At 40.1% G+C, this 22,440-nt stretch overlaps 2 protein-coding genes across 3 annotated transcripts in view; both read left to right on the forward strand.

Moving 5' to 3' along the window:
• LOC139724495 (synaptotagmin-14-like) overlaps positions 1-11,290 on the forward strand; it is a 53,509-nt gene extending 42,219 nt beyond the window's left edge. For both annotated transcript variants that reach the window (XM_071635630.1, XM_071635627.1), the window contains 5 exons: positions 1,411-1,529; positions 5,821-6,231; positions 6,852-7,050; positions 9,267-9,382; positions 10,771-11,290. In XM_071635630.1, coding sequence (XP_071491731.1) covers positions 1,411-1,529; positions 5,821-6,231; positions 6,852-7,050; positions 9,267-9,382; positions 10,771-10,968 — 1,043 coding nt within the window. In that variant the 3' untranslated portion in view covers positions 10,969-11,290. The remainder of the gene's footprint in view (positions 1-1,410; positions 1,530-5,820; positions 6,232-6,851; positions 7,051-9,266; positions 9,383-10,770) is intronic.
• A 4,356-nt stretch (positions 11,291-15,646) lies between these two features.
• Positions 15,647-18,913, forward strand: LOC139724483 (uncharacterized). Its single transcript, XM_071635616.1, has one exon. It carries the CDS (start codon positions 15,647-15,649, stop codon positions 18,911-18,913), a length of 3,267 nt encoding a protein of 1,088 aa, XP_071491717.1.
• The last annotated feature ends 3,527 nt before the right edge of the window (positions 18,914-22,440 follow it).

Raw genomic sequence — 22,440 nt, forward strand, 5'->3', positions numbered from 1 at the left:
CATTTCCCATAGGCACCTGCCCGAGTATACATGTACTCGGGACTAGTCCTCAACGGGTTGAGGCATTTAGTGGATATTTATATGAATACATTTTCACCTTGAGTGGGGTGTCATTTTGACCTTAGATTCAACAGTAGATCATTTCATGTTACATGCATTATGTGTGTACAATTTGCATCAAAGTGTATACCGGTAGATGTAAATGTTACTAACCAACTTTTTATTAATTGTAAATCAATTAACCACATCTCATGACAGTCTTATCTTCTACCAGACTTTTTTTAACTTCATGGGTATGCAGTAGGAGGTAATGTTAAATAATCTGGTGTAGGTTTCGTAGGTTGTGTTTCATACGTGAAGTTTTACTATTGGATGTACATGTACCGGTATGCATTGTTTCATTAGAATTGCACATGGTAAGTCTGCACTTCATAGCATTGCACACACACAGCGGTCATGTGAACTGTGATAATGGGTGCCTAATTGCAATGCTGGTTACTCTAGTATTTTATGGAGTGTGCAATTAAAGGTGAGCGTTGAACCGAACTCTTTTTTTAACAAAGACAGTGTGCTTCTGTTCAGTTATCATGTTGGCCATGCATCGAAACCCTGCGGAATGTACTTGTATGCTTTGCTCAGTGACAACAGACATTGATTTGCGTCTACACTTGGTTTCATACTTTGATATACAAGAGTTAGAGGAAAAAAGGAGTCATTGGAAGTTTATGTAAAACATTTGTCACGTCACAGTGTTCACCATTGAGCATTGGACTGTTACAGTATCTACTCTGTAGGGCTAGTCAATTGTGCATAATATTGTGGAATTCTTGCAAATATCCGTGTCGAGAACAAACACACACACACACCACCACCACCAAAAAAAAAAATGGTGATTAACTTTGTCACAGATGTAGTACTAATAAGTTACTTTTGCAGGAATTTTTGTTTTGATCTTGTATTCTTTTCACTTTTTTGGAGATGAAGATCTCGTATAGAAATCCACACATATCAATTAATCCAGAGAGGCTGCAAAAGTCTGACTGCTTGCCATAATTATGTGCAACAGCAAAATTGAGATTAATCTTTTTGTCCTATGGTGGAGGGTGCCCGGAGTGTTGAAGGAAATTCACGATAAAGCAATGAGCCAAGATTTGAATTTCACATTCACGAGAACCAATAGCCAACATCAAATCGAATTTAACTGAAAATCTACTAAAACTTGGAGAGCCTGCAAAAAAAAGAGATGGTTTTTGACCTGTATTTCTTCAAAAGTTATATGTATGAGGAAGGTATATCAAACTTATTCATGGAATATCCACCTTTCACCTGGTTATTCAATCTCTATGCAGTGAATGCGTGATAGGTTTCTTGCAGCCATGTACAATTTTTTTCTGTATGTCTTCCCTCCAGGTATCAGGGCAGAGGATGGAGACGATCAGGGCTCGTACGACCTTGATGATGAGGGCCCAGTGCAATCAGAGATGTTGGACGACATGCCCCTTGTTGATGATGAGGAGGACATCGTAGAGGTGAGCGAGACTGACTATGGCCACGTACGCGAGCACTTAAAAGCAAACCAGGGCGAACCATGCCAGATTTGGAGCATTTGAGCATTCCATATAAGTGGAGAAAGGATACTGGTACCTCAAGTTATTTTTAGAGGGGGTCGCACATTTTGTAGCAACAGGGTCACGCACATGACACACTTACCCTATTCAATACAGGTGTTCTAAACAAAGAGAATCAACTTTTTGCATTAGGCATTTTCACATCAGCCCGATGTTTCGAAATAGCGCGCTATTTTCTGACTTGAGAAATTAACCCAATCATGAAATAGCCCGCTATTTGATAAAATGTAAACACATATTAGCGCGCTGAATGTATCGCTCTGATCGAGAAAATTTCTCGAGTCCAACTCGGGAAATTTCTGAAAAAGCAGGATAATTTGCAAACTAGTGCACTATTTGATAATGTGAAAATGCCTCAAGAAATTAGCGCAATGCATCCCATCATGCCTAGCGTGTGTGACCCGAAAGCGCACGCTTTACTGGTATACCCGACACTGTTTGCGCATGTTCACCTGTCGAATTAGCTCAAAAAAATTTCAGGCTAACTCTCTTCGGGCTGATGTGAATAGGAAATGAAATATCGCACTAATTTGCGATAGCGAAAAATATCTCGAGCCTGGATTTTTATCGGGCTGATGTGAAAACCCCTAGTATGACGTAGGTGCTTGTTATGCACATTTTTCTCATGCCAACTTCTGGTAGGGTTATAGTATGCTTTTGGAGCACATCAGGAAGTGGTACGTCCACTTTTGGCTTGGTATAATAATGGCTTGGTACAGTACACTTTATGAGTGTTTGAGGGCTCCTCTGGCACAGGTGCAGTATGATATACAATAGTATGCTTAAGGAGATTGCTTAAATGCGCCTTTACTCATGGTCATAGATTCATGCTAGCCTGCCATCATTCATATCATGTGTCATCATAAAAAGTCTACCAGAGTATTCATGATCACCCCTTTGGGTACATGCATGCATATTGGCCTCTCCTGAACAACATGCTACACCTCATTAAGTAATCTATGGACTGTGTAGATGTACTTTTTACCAAGCAGTACAGGTAGGCCTACATATCTCCATGCACTGGCAAATATTGTTTTTACAGACATGGCCCTTAAAGATTGCAAATAATGTGAAGTGTTTGTTCGCAAAAACCGATAAGTCTTTGAAGATTTTGAAGTACTGTCTCTGTCATAAAGTACAAAATAATACCTCTTAAATGATATATTGGTCCCGACATATAAAGGTACATTTTTGAAGTTATGGTCAAAAGAAGCAAACATTTTCTTTGTAGTCTCTTTATTTTTCTTGACCTTTCATCGCAAATATCTCCATTTGGCAAATATGGACCTCTTTTATGTATCATCAGTGTTATGTCACAATGAACTCAGCTGAAGTGCCTTTGTAGTAATAATGATAATAATGATAGTGGAATCTTTTAGTGCACCATGTCTGTCACACAGTGACACTCTTTGCACAGAAAGGTGAGACCTCCTTTTATATCTTTTGCTTCATTTGGAAAGAGCCACAATTGAAAGAAAACACAGTTAATGGAACAAAAAGGTTTTGAGGTTTTTCTTGTACAGTTGCTATCTTTCTTGTACACCACTGACAACTTAATATTCTCGTTATATTCTATTTTTTTCTTTGTATCTTATTTATATACCTCATTTGATGAATTTTCAATTCCGATTGGTCAGAGGTGCAGTCAATAGTTTTTGCTATGCTGCTCATCGGCAGTTGTCTAGTGCTCTTTCAAGATGTGCATAAGCGTATTTTTTTGCGGGACTACATTTGCACATTGGTGCTCATGTAACTTGTGTGCATATCTATATTTGCGCATTGTGAAATGATACTTTAGGTAATTCTTTCTTCTCAGATCATTAGCATGACACAATATCATTTCACTGCCTTTATTTCAATATTGTATATGTCATAGAATTAAGTGGGATATGATATATAAAACAAATATTGACTAGCTGCTTTCTTTTGGGTCAAAGGGTTAAAACTATTTGCCTAGAGGTGATTTCTCAACAATGGTATACCCCAAGATGAAGTTGATGGACATAAAACTGTTGGGAAATCACCTCTGGGCAAATAGTGTTAACTATGTCCCTTCAAGTAGTCAATATTTGTATAATATTCTCTATACCTAAGCTTTATAAACTGTTTTAAGATGTGACATATTCTCTCCCAGTGCTTTCTTGAACCTCTGATTTCTTACTTGAATAGAGGCACTTCCTGTACTGAATGTGTGTATTACCATGGCATGAGACATTTCTGGTTCAGACCAAGGAGGTGGGAACCTCCCTGTTCAGACTGCTTTGATGACCCACAAAAGGGATCTTCACCAATGCCAAAAAACTGCCATGTAACATTAGATAGTGGCATTAGCATGTTTTGCTACAGAGTTACAAAAAGTTATTGCGGTTTGGGAATACCAAATGGTCGCTGTTTTCTCAATACATCTGGTTGTACAACTGTCAGTGATCTATAGATTTATGCTGCAACAGCATATACCAGCAAATGTAAACTGACGTGGGCGCTTGACGTGACTGGATTAAGAGGATGGGGGGGGGGGGGTGGGGGGCTTCGTTTACCCATGATCGCTTATCTAAAGATTGTGGGCTGTAGGGCTTAATTCAGGGCGTGGGCAAATATTTGCCAGCAACACCATGATTTTTCTTTTTTGTGTGTGTGCCGAGATTGCACCAAGTGTATACATGCATGGTGATTAATCATTTATTCAAAACAGACATTTTTTGGAGTACATGACATTCAAAAATCTAGATTTAGTGCAGTGGATGCATTCTATGTAAATCATGAATGATTATAGTTTATGATTATGAGTTATATATATATATTTTTTTTTATTGTGCTAAATGAACAGGCTGCTAACACATGTATGAAAATATTAGTTCTTACTTGATTTAACATGTTATTAAATATGTAGTTGCTTCTTTCTGTTCTGTATTTGTCCTACATACATGCCCACTTTAGTACATTAATTTTGTCTGATACTTACACCAAGCAGGTTCAAGAGAATGGAGTCACAACCGTCTTATTTCCTTTGCTAGATGTTTGATGCACAAATGCACTAATGCACCTGTGAAATTCTTTTGTACATCAATAGAAATCTGACAACTGTTTGAATAATTACAGCCAGTTGGAACTCCAACTCTTAAACCTCCTTGCTTACACTTCGTATGCCCGAGTACAGCAGTAAACATGCATGTTATTGTTATGAAATATATTTCTTGTAGAGCACTTACACTGGCTGTAGTTGATAGCTGTTATCGGCACATAAAATGCTTTGATATCATTGTTGCTGGCTGTTACATGAATGAGAGTGTATTTAGGAGGAAATCTTACTCTCTTCATGGCTCAACACTAACTTTTTATTTTGATGCACGACCAATTATTTTAATGGCCGACTGTGAAACTTGGTGGCACATAAATGAAGGAAATATAGGGAAACATGAAAAAATGATATACCATTAAAAGAAACAATAAATCTCAATAACTTATGAAAATGTTGGTAGGTATGTTATGAAAAAGTGTGTCAAATACCATGCACTTTGACTAAGAAGAAAGAAGGAAAAACATAGGGAAATTAAAAAAAAATCAAAACATTGAAATGATGATACACGTTGATAATTGTGTTAAAACTGGAATTTGTATGATATCTTAAGGGATTTCAAATGCCATGTACTGTAAATAAGTTTACTAAGTTTAACACAATGGTACTTATTATTGAATTGAAGCACCAACATGATTATTCATGACACCACTTATTCATGACACCACTTATTCATGACATGATTATATCCAACATATAGGTATGTACCTGTCTCTATTATTGGATAGATAAGATTAAGATGGAAAGTTTGGTCATAATTGGCAGTAAAATAGACTGAGTGCAGCCATGTAGACTATCTTGCAACCTTGCATGGTAGCTGAAATGCACGCAGTTTTGAAATCCTGAGCCGTAGGTTTAATATTCTCTTATTCTTTTTCTACATAGGAAATCACATTAAAAAAAAAACAATGTACTCACACTCACACATTATTGGAACCCCAATCTGGCTGCCAAAACACTTTTTTAAGTGGTAGGTCAACATCCATTTCTAGTGACCGTGGGCCACCACTGATGTCAAACCTTGTCTCTTCCGCTGAATCAAAGATTCACCTTAATGATGATGATTATCATTCCCATTAACCATGCATCTCTCTTTGTGCTGAATTAACAACACAGACTATCCAGCCACAAGAAGCAGGACCCGCTGTGGGCGAGCTCGAGCTGGTCTTCCAGTACAACGGCGAGGCGCGCCGCATGAACGTCACCGTCATCAAATGCCACAACCTGCCATCCAAGGAGGAGGGCGGGGCCAGCAGCTACCGGCTCCGCCTACTCCTGCTGCCCGCCAAGCGCCAGCGGGCCAAGACCCACATCAGGGAGTCGCAGGATCCGCTCTTCAAGGAGCTCTTCCGCTTCTCCCGCATCTTCCCACATGAGGTGGTGAGCACGGCACTGCGCTGCCGGCTGTACGGCTGCGAGCGCATGCGGAAGGAGAGGCTCATGGGCGAGAGCGTCATCAAGTTCTCCTCCCTCAACGTCTCCTCCAAGCAGATCATCAAAGTACGGATTGAGCCCCGCAGTGAGACAGTGAGTGACACCTCATTTCTCTCTCTCTCAGAGTCTGATTGTGATGGATTTAATCGTCCAGGAGATAATGTTACACATATAGGATCTAGCTCTGGAGTTGGCAAGAATATGAATGAAGATTTCATGGAATGAGTGTTATACTGTAGCTACTGATATTTAAGTACATAGCCTGAATAATGTTTGACCTTCACAGCATTTCAGGACATCAATCGAAAATAATCTCAAAGAAACTGTATGAGACATTTATTTGTTGACATTCACTAGCACTGTGGAACTTTAAATAAGAGCAGAAAAAAAAATAGAATGCTTACCTGTAGCACCCTGTATCTCAAATATTACTCTTTATCATGTGTTATGACCCCACCCCACCCTGGGGCTTCAGAAGGAATTTGTGACAAGTTGAAGCTGAAGAATGATACCATGAAGAAAATGAATTATACATTCTTGTTTTGAAAGCAAGAGAATATTATTTGTAGAGGGAGACAAATTGAAGAAAATTCACCCCTCTATATTGTCTTGTTTTGAAAGTGAGAGAATATTATTTGTAGAGGGAGACAACTTGAAGAAAATTCACACCACTATACAATGTACTTTCTTGTCTTTGTTGTTCTTTTCTTCAGTCCAAGGGTGGATCATCCCCCTACTCCAGTACCTCAGACCTCTCGGACACAAACAGTACTTCCTCCCTGCAATCTCTGGGCCAGGGCAGCGTGCCGGAGCTCCTTGTCGGCCTCGCCTACAATGCCACCACGGGCCGCTTGGACGTGGAGATCATCAAGGGTAGTCACTTCAAGCAGAGAGCTGCTGGCAGGGCTCCTGGTATGTATGTGGGCAAATTTAGGATTTCATGTTTATTGTTGTTATTGGTATTGTTATTCTTATTATCATTATTATTATTATTATTATTTATTGTCATTATTGTTATTATTATTATTGTTATTGTTGTTGTTGCTAACAACATCTTCGTCATCGTTGTTGTCCTTGTATCACTATTAGTATTATTATCATGATTATTATCATTATTGTTATCATTATTATTATCATTATTATTATTATTGTTATTATTATTATTATTATTATTATTATTATCATTATTATTATCATTATTATTATTATTATTATTGTTGTTGTTGTTGTTGTTGTTTATTTGGCATTTGCAAGACAATACAAGTGATAGCAGATACACAAGCAATGTTAACCCTGGCATGGTATGACTACTGATTGGCACATCTACTACTGGCATTCCTTGTTCTCTAGGTGACTCTGAAGACCTGACCAGTAAAAAAAAATGGTTCTGCATGCTTTCTAATTGAGTTTCCTGTCGTATCACAGTTGTCTAGGTTGTGTGAGGTTGTTGCTTGCAGACACATCAGAGTGGTTTTGTGTATCTTACAATGTGACCACAGGTTTTGTTTCATTTTGTTTTTATACCCCCGCCAAACGAAGTTTGAAGGGGGTATATAGGAATCAGCGGGTGGTCGGGCGGTCGGGCGGTCGGGCGGTCGGGCGGTCGGGCGGTCGGGCGGTCGGTCGGGCGGTCGGGCGGTCGGGCGGTCGGTCCGTTGCAAATATTGCGTCGCAAACTACTTCCTCAGTTTTCAACCGATTCCCATAAAACTTGGCACAGATGTGTGCCTTGGGTTGTAGATGTGCAAGACGTATTTTTTGACAGTACCCAAATGTACGTTGCCATGGTAACGGCATATTATGGGCAAAAATGGGTACAAATCTTGCGTCACGAACTCCTCCCACAGTTTTTGATCAATTTTTATGAAATTAGGTACAGATGTTCATCTGAATATGTTAATGTGCAAGACACATATTTCCGCAGTGGCAAAAAGTGCGTTGCCATGGTAACGGCATGTTATTGGTAAAATGTAGGGCAAAATGCTTCATGGCAAAACTGCTTCATCAGTGTTCTTCCAATTCTCATGGAATTCATATTGAATGTTTGTCTTAGGATATAGGTCAGCATGACACATTTCTTGACAGTGACAAAAAGTATGTTGCCATGGTAACAGCTCACATATTATGAGCCAAAATGATGGAAAATTTTGTGTTGCAAACTACTTCCTCAGTTTTTGCCCAATTTCCATGAAACTTGGTACAGATGTGTGCCTTTGGTTGAAGATGTGCAAGACGCATTTTTCGACAGTACCCGAAAGTACGTTGCCATGGTAACAGCATATTAATGGCAGAAGATCAAGGAAAGATCTTGCGGATTTAACTACTTCCTCAGTTTTTTGACCAAAGCTTATGAAATGTTGTTTTGACCAAAGCTTATGAAATGTTGTTTGGCGGGGGTATAACCAGTCGCTGTAGCGACATTTCTAGTTTGTTTTGTTTTGTTTTGTTGTTGTTTTGTTTTGTTTTTGAAAAGGGATGGGTGAGGGAGGTTCCTGAATGCCAATTTGATGAGTTGGCATAGTGGCTGAGTCTAGAAAGAGAGAGGTTTACTCTTTTAGGGTCAAATATCAACAAAAAATATGCAATCCAGTTGGTGGAATATAGATATGATAACTTGATTCGTGATCATAATTTGCTTCAACAGGATTTAGCAGCTATTTTCCAAATTTGTTAAATCAAATGCTAATTCTTGAAAATTGTCCATCACATGTTGCGCAAGTGTTCAAGCAAAGGTGAATTCAGTTCTCTCTACTAGTTTGCAAGCAAGTATCAATATTTCATTGTACATGCTGGCATTTATTCAATATGACATTTGTGACAAAAACCTAAGAGTCACAATATTGTTATTTTACCATATCTGGTAGGCATTTCATGAAGGGTTTGTCGGATATTTTTCTTTCTGACAAACTGTTGTAGGCTACTGAAATCCTTGCATTTGATTGGCTGACAGCAAGTTTGTCCAACAAATTTGTCGGACAAAATTGCTTCATGAAATGCCTTCCCAGATGCACTCCAAACTTCTAGCTGGATCTACCGGTGGTGGTATAGTACATACCAAATGTGGCATTTCATGCGAAATGTGCCTCGTTTGAAATTATTTTTCTGAAATTCATTCTTCATTATACCAGACTCCTATGTGAAGGTGGCACTGATGTCATCAAGTGGTTTTGAAGTCTCCAAGAGCAAGACGTCTGTCAGGCGAGGGCAGTCTAACCCGACGTTCAAGGAAACTTTCTTCTTCCAGGTTTGTGTCAAACAGTATCAGCTGAAAGGGGAATTCCGGGTCAATTAAAAGTTTGCCTCAAAGGAAAGAGTAAAATACACAACAGCGAAAATTTGGTCAAAATTGGATTAAAAGTAAGGAAGTTACGAAATTGTAAAGATTCACTAATTTTTGCAGAACAATTCTTGAAGATTCGATATGAATGTGTAAATGAGTGAGGTGATGATGTCATCAACACAATTTTCCATTGTTTTTCTACAAAAAAAAGGCAAAAATTCCAATTTTCTGCTATAAAAGAGTAAAACATAATGCTATTCCTGGTTGAATGATTTGAAAATGATGCTCAGTCAGATTTATCAAGATTTGAGATGGCATAATTGCATTTGAATAAAAAAATGAAAATTTCAAAATTTTATGTACAACCTGTATGACAACTTGTGAGGGTGAACAATTAAACGTCATCAGTTCACTATTTGCATATTCATATTGACTGTTCAAGAACTGTTTTGCAAAAATTAGCAAAACTTCACAATTGAATAAATTGCTTAATTTTCATTTGATGTCAATCAAATTTTCATTGCAGTGCTCAGAGAATTTTAATTTTTCTTTTCAGAAAACTTTCAATTGGAATGGAATTCCCCTTTAACAACATATGAACTTTAATTGATGAGGGACTTGAAGTAATGTGAAGTGGTCCTGATGGTATTTCTTGCATGTTCTCACTGTCTGGGTCATTACAGAAAGAAAATAGATGTTGTAATTTACAGTACTTTTTGAACAAATTATACACGTGGTTGAGATGGAAACTGCAAATAAACATATTATTCCATGCAGTGTGCAGAATCCAGATGTGTGACCAGCCCCCATTTGGCAAATCATTGTATAGACGGGGTAAGAGATTGGTGATAGAAAATGCTATCATAAATTAACATTGATGAATTTTTGTCAGAAACTTTGTGAACACGGAGATCATGTTCATCATCATCTATTTTTTGACCATTTGAGGATTCCTTAAATATTGTGTATGATGTGCCGTCCTGGTGCTTTTCCACTTTAGCAGAAATAGGTGTGCTGAAATCGTATTCCATCAACAAAAACGCAGTGGTAGAAACACATAACAAATGAGTCTTCGGATGTTCATTTTTATACACTTATTCATTATTGTATGTCCTTGCTGAGACCCTCATACTCGTGGTCTTTGGTCGATAGAGTTTCATAAAATCATACAATCTTACAGTATCCATGCATATGGGATGAAACATGTATAAAAGTGAACAGCAATCATGACACTAGCCACACATGTGATCATAATGCACTCCTTCATATCGAGTAAAAGTAAGTCTTTGACTTGTGTATAACACTTCATCTCTCTCTCTATCACTGTTGTGTGTGTGTGTGCTTGTGTACAGGTGGCCCAATTCCAACTGCCGGAGATGACGCTTCTTTTCAGCGTCTTCAACAAGAAGGGGATGAAGCGCAAGGAGTCCATTGGCTGGTTCTCCATGGGCCTTAGCAACAGCAGCGAGGAGGAGATCGGCCACTGGAGTGAGATGCGGGAATCCAAGGGCCACCAGGTCTGCCGGTGGCATGCCCTCCTCGAATCGTAGAGGAAATTAATTGGCTGGCATATTCTCAAGTGGACTAACACTCATACATTTCTTCAATCATTAATTGAGACTTGTTGCATGTCTATCTGAAATTCAGAAACTGCTACAGTTTTTGCATACAGGTGTAGCCTAATCCCAAACTGAATAGTGTATCAGATAATTTGCTCAGTTATGACATGCCAAGTCGTAACCCGTGCGCCCCTAGTGATGGTGATACCAAATGATCAATAATATCAATAATAAACGACCTCGATATGATGGTTGTAGATGACAGATTGCAGTGAGCTGTATAGCTATCCACTGCTTTGGGTAGTATAGATATTTTGATGGAACAGTGACCTTTGATTGTTTCTCAGTCTGCTGTATGTGGCATACCTCCCTCTCATTACAAAAAAAAAAAGTAAATAAACTATTTAGGCTGGGGAAAAGTTATATTGAAGAATTATTTGTAGACTTGAAAATTATGATGATGAATTATTGAAGAAGAATGACAGAAAAAGAAAAGATGGTAAATGAAATTACTAACTTGTTTATGCATGTAGTCAAATTTTGGATCATTATGTTGTGTCTGGATTTCTGCTCACAGCAAGAAGCCAGTGTCACATCAAGCAAACACAAACTGGGATTTGTAGGGTGCCCTGTTGCAGATGAGCATGTATATTGATTTGCAATCCCAAAACTGATGAATGACAGATATTCTGATGTAAGTCGGTAGCAGTACATAACATCTTCATTTCCTCTTCCTTGCATGCATAATGTATCTGCAGTCAGGTTTTAGTACATGATGAAAAGAATGTGATAGGATCTTGCATGATTTTCTATAAGTGCTGCTCTTTCTGTGTTTAAGGGACACATTATGTATGTGTTCATTCCATTCTTTACTTTTTTAGAAATCAAAAAGTACAAATGCCTCATGTTAGGCTGGTTCTGATGGCAAATGTTTGTTTCTAGATACTGATATTTGCAGTTCAGTTTTATTTACTTTTATAAGGAGCTTTCATGGAATGGATGATATATGACTGGACATTCCTAATGAAGTATAGAATAGACATAGAGGCTGTATACAAAACTCATAAAAGGTACAGGGTGAGTTTGTCATAGTATTGAGTTGTACCAGAGTTTCTCAACTCATTCTTTTAGTCTTTATTAGGCAAGTGTAGCCGTTTGGAGATTTAATACCACCACCAAATCTTTCTAGCTAACCTCACATTTTCTTTCATTTGATGAGTGAGGTCAAAGTTTGTGGTTTTTGTGGTCAATTGCCATTTAGTGTACTATCAGCTGTGCTGAAAACTCAATAGTCTCTAGTTATTGATGGCCAATGCAACAGTTTTAATGATTACCTGTGTAATGTTAGCTGTAGCTCATTGTGTTTTATGATGGTTTCGGGTAACATAGAATGGATATGATATGCTCCTACTTGGCTCATGTTATAGCAGTGTATGTCATCTTCACCCCTCAGTTTGGCGAATGAATTGCCCAAATGATTGTTAGTTCGGACTAAATTTTGACACCAGTGTGACTACTCCCTTCTATTATCAATTCTTTGCTACATGCCTCCCCCAGAAATGAAGTGAAATGAAATAAAAGTATTAAACAAAACCTATGCAAAGAATGTCTGTTAATGCAACAAGTTCAATTGAGGTCATGATTATGTTTGGTAATTTATCATAAAATATTGCCAATGATTGTGTGGGAGTAATGTCTCTATATCAATCCTCTTAAATCTGTATTTCACAATGTAAGTAATTGGAAACAGAATGTAAAAATGCAATGCAAAACTCAGTGTCTGATTTGTTGGTTCTCCACTTTGACAAGAATTCCAGGATAAATGGCCATCCTCTGAGTTTCTATCAAAAGTTTTAGAAGGTAGGAATGTACAATGTATTTTCTTGGTCCTAATATTCAATCAATGCATGACTTATTGTTTTACAGGAAGACAACCGATATGTCTTCATTAGTGGCATGTATGTCTATACTTCAGATGATAAAATCATATTTTTTCTTTATATGTCACAAACTTTTTTAATCGAATAAGGGTTTGCAGATATGTTATATTTAGCATTAGCAAATATCTAATGCAATACATTTTAAGTGTTCTCTTGGGGTAACTAACTGTAGCTGAAACAATTCTGTATCTTATGAATCTTACTTTTTGGAAGGACAGTGGCAACAGAAATAATCATTCATATTTATATATCTCATGTTTTGTCTGTAGTTTGAGGTGGTATGGGTTGAAAATGAATTCTTCCAGCTGTTGTACTTCTGATCAGATAATGGAGTTAAGTATTACCTTCATTTTTCCTCTGTCTTCCTTTTCTTATAAGTCTTCCACAGGGTACTATACTCACAGATAGTCATTCCACTTTGCATTGGTACTATGTAGTGCATTAATGTTATATGCTGAATCTATACTGTATATGACCGAGATGATGATCATTATCTGATCATTATCTGTTTGATTGTCATGCTGTCCTGGTGGAGGCATTTTGCATCCATGATGACTTCACCTCATTATGCAGACTTCCGAGTCAAATACAAATGTGATTGTCATTTCTCCAGTCTCTATGGTTTTTCCAAATCTTTTATTAACATTGTTCTTCAGTATCTACAGTTTTTTGGAGTAAAGGAGCAGAAACAATGTATTTTAAAGGGATCGTACAGTTTTGGTTGAGACCTAATTTCAGGTTTCTAACGTTTTTGGTGATATAATGAGAAACCTCTTATGAAATATGAAAGAGCATGTAATTCTTTAAGGAATTCAACGTTTATTTGATGAAAATTGGTTTTGAAATGGCTGAGATATCCAAAAAAGAGCGATTCTAATAAAGTGTGGGACCCACACTTTATTATGATTGCTTTGTGTTACTTTGTTTTTGGATGTTTCAGTCATTCCAAACCCGATTTTCATCAAATAAACTCTGAATTCCTCTTAAAATGGTATGCTCTGTACTATATCATAAGTGTTTTCTTGGTATCTCGCAAAAAGTTAAAAGCCCAATTCTCATCTCCACCAATACTGTAGTATCCCTTTAAATGACACAGAGAAAGACAGGTACCACCAGTCCTGTTGAGGATGCTTCCATTTTGGTATTTTAGCACATGGACAGGTCTATTATATAGCTTCTGGTATGAATCGCTCATTTTATTAATATAACATCAAAATTGTGATAATTTTCATGGAGGAGTATTCTTCCAATGGAGAAGTCTGTGAGCAACACTTCCGTGATTTCTTCATCCATGTTACTAATATGATTAACAAAACAAATTGCCTGGAAACACGTCCATTATACTCTGCCTAGGGGAAGCTGCATTCCAGTGTCTTTCTTAGCAATATTAATGCAGTAGCAGTGATTGACATAATGTCATTGACAGTGTCACGAGTGGAGTGACAGACGCTCTCCTCCACTGAGGTCAATTTGCATAGAATTTGTAAATAAGCACCTCAGTATGTAAATTGATGCAAACTTTTTAACATGTCAATGGAAGACATTCCAGACCGCTCTCGGTAGAGCCACGGTAGTGCTATGTGTGGCAAGGAGCGGCAGTATGACATCAGGCCTTGAAGGGGACATCACGCTGTGGTGCTGTCTCCGTGACACATTGCATGAGAATGGCCACTTGGTAACGGTGACAGGGGCCGCCACCCCAGTCAGTATTACTTAGAGATACCCACAGATAGTGGTAAGTGCATTAATTTTGTAATTTTTATATTGTTAATTGGAATAATTCGTTTGTCTAAATGATATCTGAAGTGAGAGTGAATTGTGATAAACGTTTCGGTTAATATGTGATATAGAATATATAATGGCTGTTATGCGTAGTTGCATGAGCCTGAATATATTTGTATAATGAGGTAATTTCAACGTCAGTCAGGATGTGAATGTAATATGAATGTGTTTCAGTGCTCTGGCTTGAAGTTATGTGATTATTTTAATATTTGAAGGGTTTCCGGGTTTCCCGAAGGGTCAAGGGCCCACTGACACTGCAAGAGGCAGGTGCATAAGGGCGTAGACTGTCGACCAGCTCCGAGGCAGTAAGGGAGCATAGACTGTCGACCGGACTTCATTCCTGGATGCTGAGGAGACACCGCTAAGACGTCCGTCGGGAGAGCGACCACGCGAACGGCAATCGCGAAGAGTTGCTACGACAGACCACGCGACAGTCCATCCCAGCACCAGCGTAACGGGGCCCCGTCGTCGACCGACATCGTCATCGACCTGCATTGTCATCGTCATACATCGTCGTCATAAGCCATCGTCACGCAACGTGCACCCGTGACAGCCATTCGAGGTGAAATAAGTCCAATTTAAGTTAGACATAATAAAGTCCTAAGAGCCAGAAAGCCGCTGAGCAGGAATAATTTATGTTCGTTTTTTCTCTTTTTATAATTTGCTGTAAAACCAAGATTCACAGTTATAGACAATTAAAATATTTGAGTTAACTGAATGCACATTGTTTCCTCCGTTTCATCTTGTATGAGTTACAGCCTGCCAACAGTTCTCAGAGGTTATGAAAATTTCTTTGGTCCGTTTATTTCCATATATAAGGATGGAAATCGGGCAAATTCTGTGACAATTGGGGGCTCGTCCGCTGGAGAGAACTTGGCAGGGTTTATTCATACAAGAATTTGAGACGTGATTTGTGTAACCTCGTGTTGTGTGTATAAGATATCACAATGGAATTAGAGAAGTACGTACAGTTAGGTAAAGATTGTGGACTGCAAGGTACAGAACTAGTGGAGTTTGCCCGCACTGAAAGAGACAAGTATCTCGAAGAAAAGAGACGAGATGAAAAGTTAGAAAGAGATGAAAGACAGGTACAAAGGGAAGAAATAACCAAGCAAAAGAGGATTGAGTTAGAAATAGCTCAATATAGGAGTGTCAATGTGAAGGGAACAAATAGTGTAAGGAATAGCTTACCAAGCTTGCCGGCGTTTCGCGCTGACTCTGACGATTTGGACGCTTATCTGTTGCGCTTTGAGAGATATGCAAAACAAAGTCAGTGGCCAGAAGAATGCTGGGCTCCTGCATTGGGGAACCTTTTGACCGGGCGCGCTTTGGAAGTTTATTCTCTCTTACCGGCAAATGAAGCTGATGACTATGAGAGTCTGAAAGATACACTCTTGCGGCAATTTGCGCTAACTGAAGAAGGCTTTCGCAAACGTTTTCGAGAGGCGCGGCAGAAAATGGGCGAATCATTTGGGCAATTTGCAACGCGCATAACCGGATATGCTACTAGATGGGTAGAGATGTCGGGTACAAGTAAGTCCTATGAAGGGCTACTAGAGCTAACGGTGCGTGAACAGCTGCTCGAATGTTGTGATCGTGGATTATCTGTTTTCATTCGTGAGAGAAACCCACGATCGGTGAAGGAGATGGCAGATATCGCAGATCGGTATCGGGACGCACACGGGCATGGCGGCTCCGGTAAACGCGCACGCGACGATAATAAGTCTCGTAACCAGGGCAACGAAGCAAGCCAAGCAAAGAAAGGGGGCACTACGTCACGTGACAACCAGGGTTGCTTTGTCTGTGGTAAGCAAGGACATTTTGCTTCCAAGTGTCCAGACCGTAAAACTGACCAGTCGAAAGTAACTAGCAAGCAGTATGTGCCAAAGTCAAAACAGACGGGGGCAACATGTGTGGTAGGAGTATGCCCTACTCATGATGCTCACGAGAGAGGGAATATTTGTGGCACACCTTCTGTTAAACTGATGTGTGGTCACGAGTTACCCCTTCTTAGCGGTGGGTGTAACGTAGGCACAGACATGCCGACATGTGAAGGTAGGTTAAACGGTAAAAGAGTGAAGGTGCTGAGAGACACTGGTTGCAACACCGTAGTGGTGAAACGTCAACTGATAGAGGAGTCTCAGCTGACTGGTGAGGTTCAAACTTGTGTGCTCATAGATGGTACTGTGAGAAAAGTGCCACTAGCAAAAGTTGAAATCAATTCACCATACTTTGTTGGAACAACACATGCTTTATGTATGACGAATCCTATCTACGATCTAATCATAGGTAATGTTAGTGGTGCTAGGCAGCCTGGTGACGAGGACATCGGATGGAGCGGAGAGGATGCTAGGGAGAAGCCGTCAGCTGAGGAGATGACGACCTCCGGTTCAGAGGCAGAGTCCGCGGAAGCAGAGTCTTCGAAAGGGACAACGCAGAACGGCATCACAACGACCTCCGACAGTCGTGATCGTCCCCACACTGACGAGAGGGTGAAGCAGTCACCGACACCCCTACCTACAACCAACGAAAGTGCAGCAGTAGAGACAAGAGGCATGAGGAAATCGAAGGAACGGCCGTGGAAGAGACTAGGATCAGCAGACCAGCCGACGATCACTGCAACCAGGGAGGAGATGATCAGACAGCAGGCGCGAGATGCCACACTGGAGAAACTTCGGAAGTTGGCGGAGAAAGGTGAGGCTAAGGCTGTAGGGAAAGGAAGTGAGGTCAGATATTTTTGTCGTGACAATCTTCTCTTCCGTGAATACAGGTCTCCCTACGTCGAGAGAGGAAAGACATTCACGCAGCTAGTGGTGCCCCAGCCGTATCGCAGTGAAGTACTCCGACTAGCTCACGACTCCCCTCTAGCAGGTCACCTGCAGACGAAGAAGACGGCTGACAGGATTCTTGCCCACTTCTATTGGCCAGGGATCCAAGCTGATGTCAAGCGTTACTGTGCATCATGCGATTCATGTCAACGCACCACGCCAAAGGGTAAGATAGGGAAAGTACCCCTGACCATCCCCCCTTTGATTGATACATGTTTCCGTAGAGTGGCGGTCGATTTGATCGGACCACTGGAACCGATCACTGAGAGAGGGAATCGATATATCTTGACGATAATCGATCTTGCTACTAGATACCCAGAGGCGGTAGCATTACCACGAATCGAAGCAGAACGGGTAGCAGAGGCGTTAGTTGAAGTATTCTCGAGGTTAGGCATTCCTAATGAGATACTCTCTGATAACGGCACTCAATTTGTTTCAGGTGTGATGAAAGAAGCAGCTCAACTCCTGGGAGTGAAGCAATTTCACACGACACCATACCACCCGATGGCGAACGGCGCCTGCGAGAGATTCAACGGCACGTTGAAACAGATGCTGAGGAGAATGTGCCAGGAGCGACCTCGTGATTGGGACCGCTTCCTGCCAGCTCTTCTCTTCGCATATCGAGAGGTGCCTCACGAAAGCCTTGGCTTTTCTCCTTTCGAACTCATGTACGGCCGAGTGGTGAGAGGACCCATGACTGTACTAAAAGAACTGTGGACTAAGGAGATCCCTGATGAGGAAACGAAGACTACGTACCAGTACGTCATCGATCTCCAAAACCGACTCGAACAGACGTGTGAACTCGCCAAAGAGGAGCTGTCCAAAGCATCAAGGAAGTACAAGAAACACTTCGACGTGAAGACGAAGGAGAGACGCTTCGAGTGCGGCGACAAAGTGCTACTCCTGTTACCAACGACGAGGAATAAACTGCAAATGCAATGGCGAGGTCCATTCCAAGTCGTGCAGCGAATCGCCAGAGACGATTACCGACTGCTTGTGAATGGTAAGGAAAGGACCTACCACGCCAATCTCATGAAGCGGTACATTGGGAGAGAAGACGAGAAAGTCAACGATGTCGAGAGCGAAAACCAGAGACAACTGGAGGCGAACTACGTCAGTGTCGTGGACGACCAGGTAGATGATGACGGATCGGTGCCCATCTCATTTCCCTCCATCGAAGCGTCGGAAGGCGTGCATGACGCGAAGTGCAACGACGAGCTAGATGAGGAGAAGATGAGGAAGGTAAAGACTCTCCTGCTGGAGTTCTCGGACGTCATGAACGATGTCCCGGGACGGACCGACATTATCGAGCACGCCATCGAAAACTTCTTCTCGAAACGCTTCTCGAAAACTGCTAAAACGCGAGCGCGTGTACCCAATCGCTGAGCGCGAGTGTCTAGCTCTTGCGTGGGCGGTCAAAAAGTTCTCGTACTTTTTGTATGGCCGAGCATTCCAGCTGCAAACTGACCACTACCCGCTTGCTCATCTAACACACGCGCGAATGCAAAATCCAAGAGTCATGCGCTGGGCGCTTGCACTGCAGGCATATCAGTATCGTGTACAGGTAATCAAGGGTTCAGAGAATGTTGGGGCTGATTACCTCAGCAGATGCCCTACTGAGTAGAAATAGAGGTGTAAACAGCCCATGTTATTTCTACTATATGTGAGTTTAATCACAACGTAATTTTGCAATGAATTAATTGTTATTGCTATATACATTGTATGCTAGGAGGTATATTGGAAAGCTATAGTATTGCACACATTATATATGCTGAGTATGAGGTAAGATTTACAGTTGACTCATACATCTCTGAAATTACTTGACTGCTCTGAATCAGACACCGCGGTATAATACCGTGCATAAGAAGGTTTTGCACATTACATTTTATTTTGTAGCAACAGCTAATGCACATAATATGCGATTAGCACAGGTATCATAATATTCTCCAATGTTATACTGGCCAACAAGAAGAGTCTGTTGAAATTGTGCCGAAAATGTCAATTTTGTATTGTGCGGTGAAAAAAAGGTAATTTTATTATTGAACTGTGGCTGGTATAATAACGCAAAAGAGTGTTAAAAGAGATATGATGAAGTTTATATGTTACCTAATTGACTGAGTAAATCAGATTGTATAGTATACTGTGGAGTTTGTTGGTTCGATAGAATACTCATATAAACTGTCTCCATGGACAGCAGCCGACATTTGGAACAGTAGTCTGTCATGTATCACGACAAGTGAAGTTATGAAGCAGTGAATTGTTATAAGGAGTATAATGCTTTTGATTTAGAAGAGTAATGGTGAGAAAGTACTTACCTGCTACAGACATTTGATTTTTATTAGAGAAATGGCTATTGTTTCAGAGCGACTGTCATCTTAAATGGGGGGTTATTTGTCACGAGTGGAGTGACAGACGCTCTCCTCCACTGAGGTCAATTTGCATAGAATTTGTAAATAAGCACCTCAGTATGTAAATTGATGCAAACTTTTTAACATGTCAATGGAAGACATTCCAGACCGCTCTCGGTAGAGCCACGGTAGTGCTATGTGTGGCAAGGAGCGGCAGTATGACATCAGGCCTTGAAGGGGACATCACGCTGTGGTGCTGTCTCCGTGACACATTGCATGAGAATGGCCACTTGGTAACGGTGACAGGGGCCGCCACCCCAGTCAGTATTACTTAGAGATACCCACAGATAGTGGTAAGTGCATTAATTTTGTAATTTTTATATTGTTAATTGGAATAATTCGTTTGTCTAAATGATATCTGAAGTGAGAGTGAATTGTGATAAACGTTTCGGTTAATATGTGATATAGAATATATAATGGCTGTTATGCGTAGTTGCATGAGCCTGAATATATTTGTATAATGAGGTAATTTCAACGTCAGTCAGGATGTGAATGTAATATGAATGTGTTTCAGTGCTCTGGCTTGAAGTTATGTGATTATTTTAATATTTGAAGGGTTTCCGGGTTTCCCGAAGGGTCAAGGGCCCACTGACACTGCAAGAGGCAGGTGCATAAGGGCGTAGACTGTCGACCAGCTCCGAGGCAGTAAGGGAGCATAGACTGTCGACCGGACTTCATTCCTGGATGCTGAGGAGACACCGCTAAGACGTCCGTCGGGAGAGCGACCACGCGAACGGCAATCGCGAAGAGTTGCTACGACAGACCACGCGACAGTCCATCCCAGCACCAGCGTAACGGGGCCCCGTCGTCGACCGACATCGTCATCGACCTGCATTGTCATCGTCATACATCGTCGTCATAAGCCATCGTCACGCAACGTGCACCCGTGACAGCCATTCGAGGTGAAATAAGTCCAATTTAAGTTAGACATAATAAAGTCCTAAGAGCCAGAAAGCCGCTGAGCAGGAATAATTTATGTTCGTTTTTTCTCTTTTTATAATTTGCTGTAAAACCAAGATTCACAGTTATAGACAATTAAAATATTTGAGTTAACTGAATGCACATTGTTTCCTCCGTTTCATCTTGTATGAGTTACAGCCTGCCAACAGTTCTCAGAGGTTATGAAAATTTCTTTGGTCCGTTTATTTCCATATATAAGGATGGAAATCGGGCAAATTCTGTGACAGACAGAATCTTGGTTTGGAAGGCTTTTTGTGGGGCATATCCAAGTAATCTGAAGAAATCTAGTTGAAAATGATTGTGAAATATATAGCACATGCTTAGATATTCTTTTGGCCACATAAATGATGATCAGGGTATTAAAGATCAGCACTCGCCAACATGCATTTTCATCGCTTAGGTCCTTTAAGGGTGTAGCACAATTTGCTTCTTAAATGGGGCCAACTGAATTTCATTTGAAACAGTACATTGTTGCAACACAAGGTTCAGCTGGTGAACTTCTACTGCACAGTGCCAAACTTTGCAAGGTGATTTAAGTGTGGGCTAAAAGCTATCCCAGTCTTCCAACATGTGCTGTAAAGCTGATGCCACTCCTATGTCAGGCAAGCCTTCATTTCATCTTTTTCTCTACTCACATATCTGTGCTTTCTCTCTCGGTATGGCTTCTCACCTTGTTTGTACAATACTCAAAATACACAGTAGGTAGCAGAAACTGTGGAATCCATGTAATATTTGTATGTTTACATCGCTGTAAAAAAGACAATATTTATTAATAAAGGAGCAATAACCTGTGTAAAAACTATTTGAAAGTGTGAAGATTATTAATTTGTTGTCTTGTAATGTGCTCTATTGTAGTCCTACTTGCCAGAAAGTGAAGTATAATTTTGCTGTGACTGTCAATGGATATTCAAGAGTTCACCAAAACAAGATAGTACAGTGTAATAAAAAGCATTAACACAATAATGAAAATGATAACACGAATACAATAACGATAGTGATTCTACAACTTATTGTCATTGATGGTACAATGCACTCCTGCTATAACGAACACGGTTATAATGAAATTCTGGTTACAACAAATTAAAGATTAAGGCTGCAACATTATCCTACCTATGCTTTTTATTGTTTATTTGTTCAGTTATAGCGAAATTTTGATATAACAAAAGAAAACTACCAGTCCCAAGGATTTCGTAATAAGGGGAGTCCACTGTATCAACATTCTGATTATCATGATTGTAATTTATTGTGCCAATAATTGTGAAGTATATGGTCTAATGTACATAGGGTAGCCCTTTTAGCACAAATACTGTTTTTCCAAAGGGTCCTGCCACTGCTTTCACACAAATATTTCCAGGTAACCATTACACCTATGTAGGTCAATATTGGGAAACATCCCAGGATGAACTTGTTAGACTAGATTTATGCCCAATTCCAATGCTTAATCCATTGAGGATGAACTGATTTTATCTCCTATCACATGCAGTTCCCATTTACCCCAGCTCAAGAATACTTGAGACTAGTCTACAATGGGTTTAGAAAATAAAT

This window comes from Diadema antillarum, unplaced genomic scaffold (genome assembly GCF_040938485.1).
Source record: "Diadema antillarum isolate AM-2024a unplaced genomic scaffold, OU_Dant_1.0 scf00000217, whole genome shotgun sequence".
Lineage (NCBI taxonomy): Eukaryota > Metazoa > Echinodermata > Echinoidea > Diadematoida > Diadematidae > Diadema > Diadema antillarum.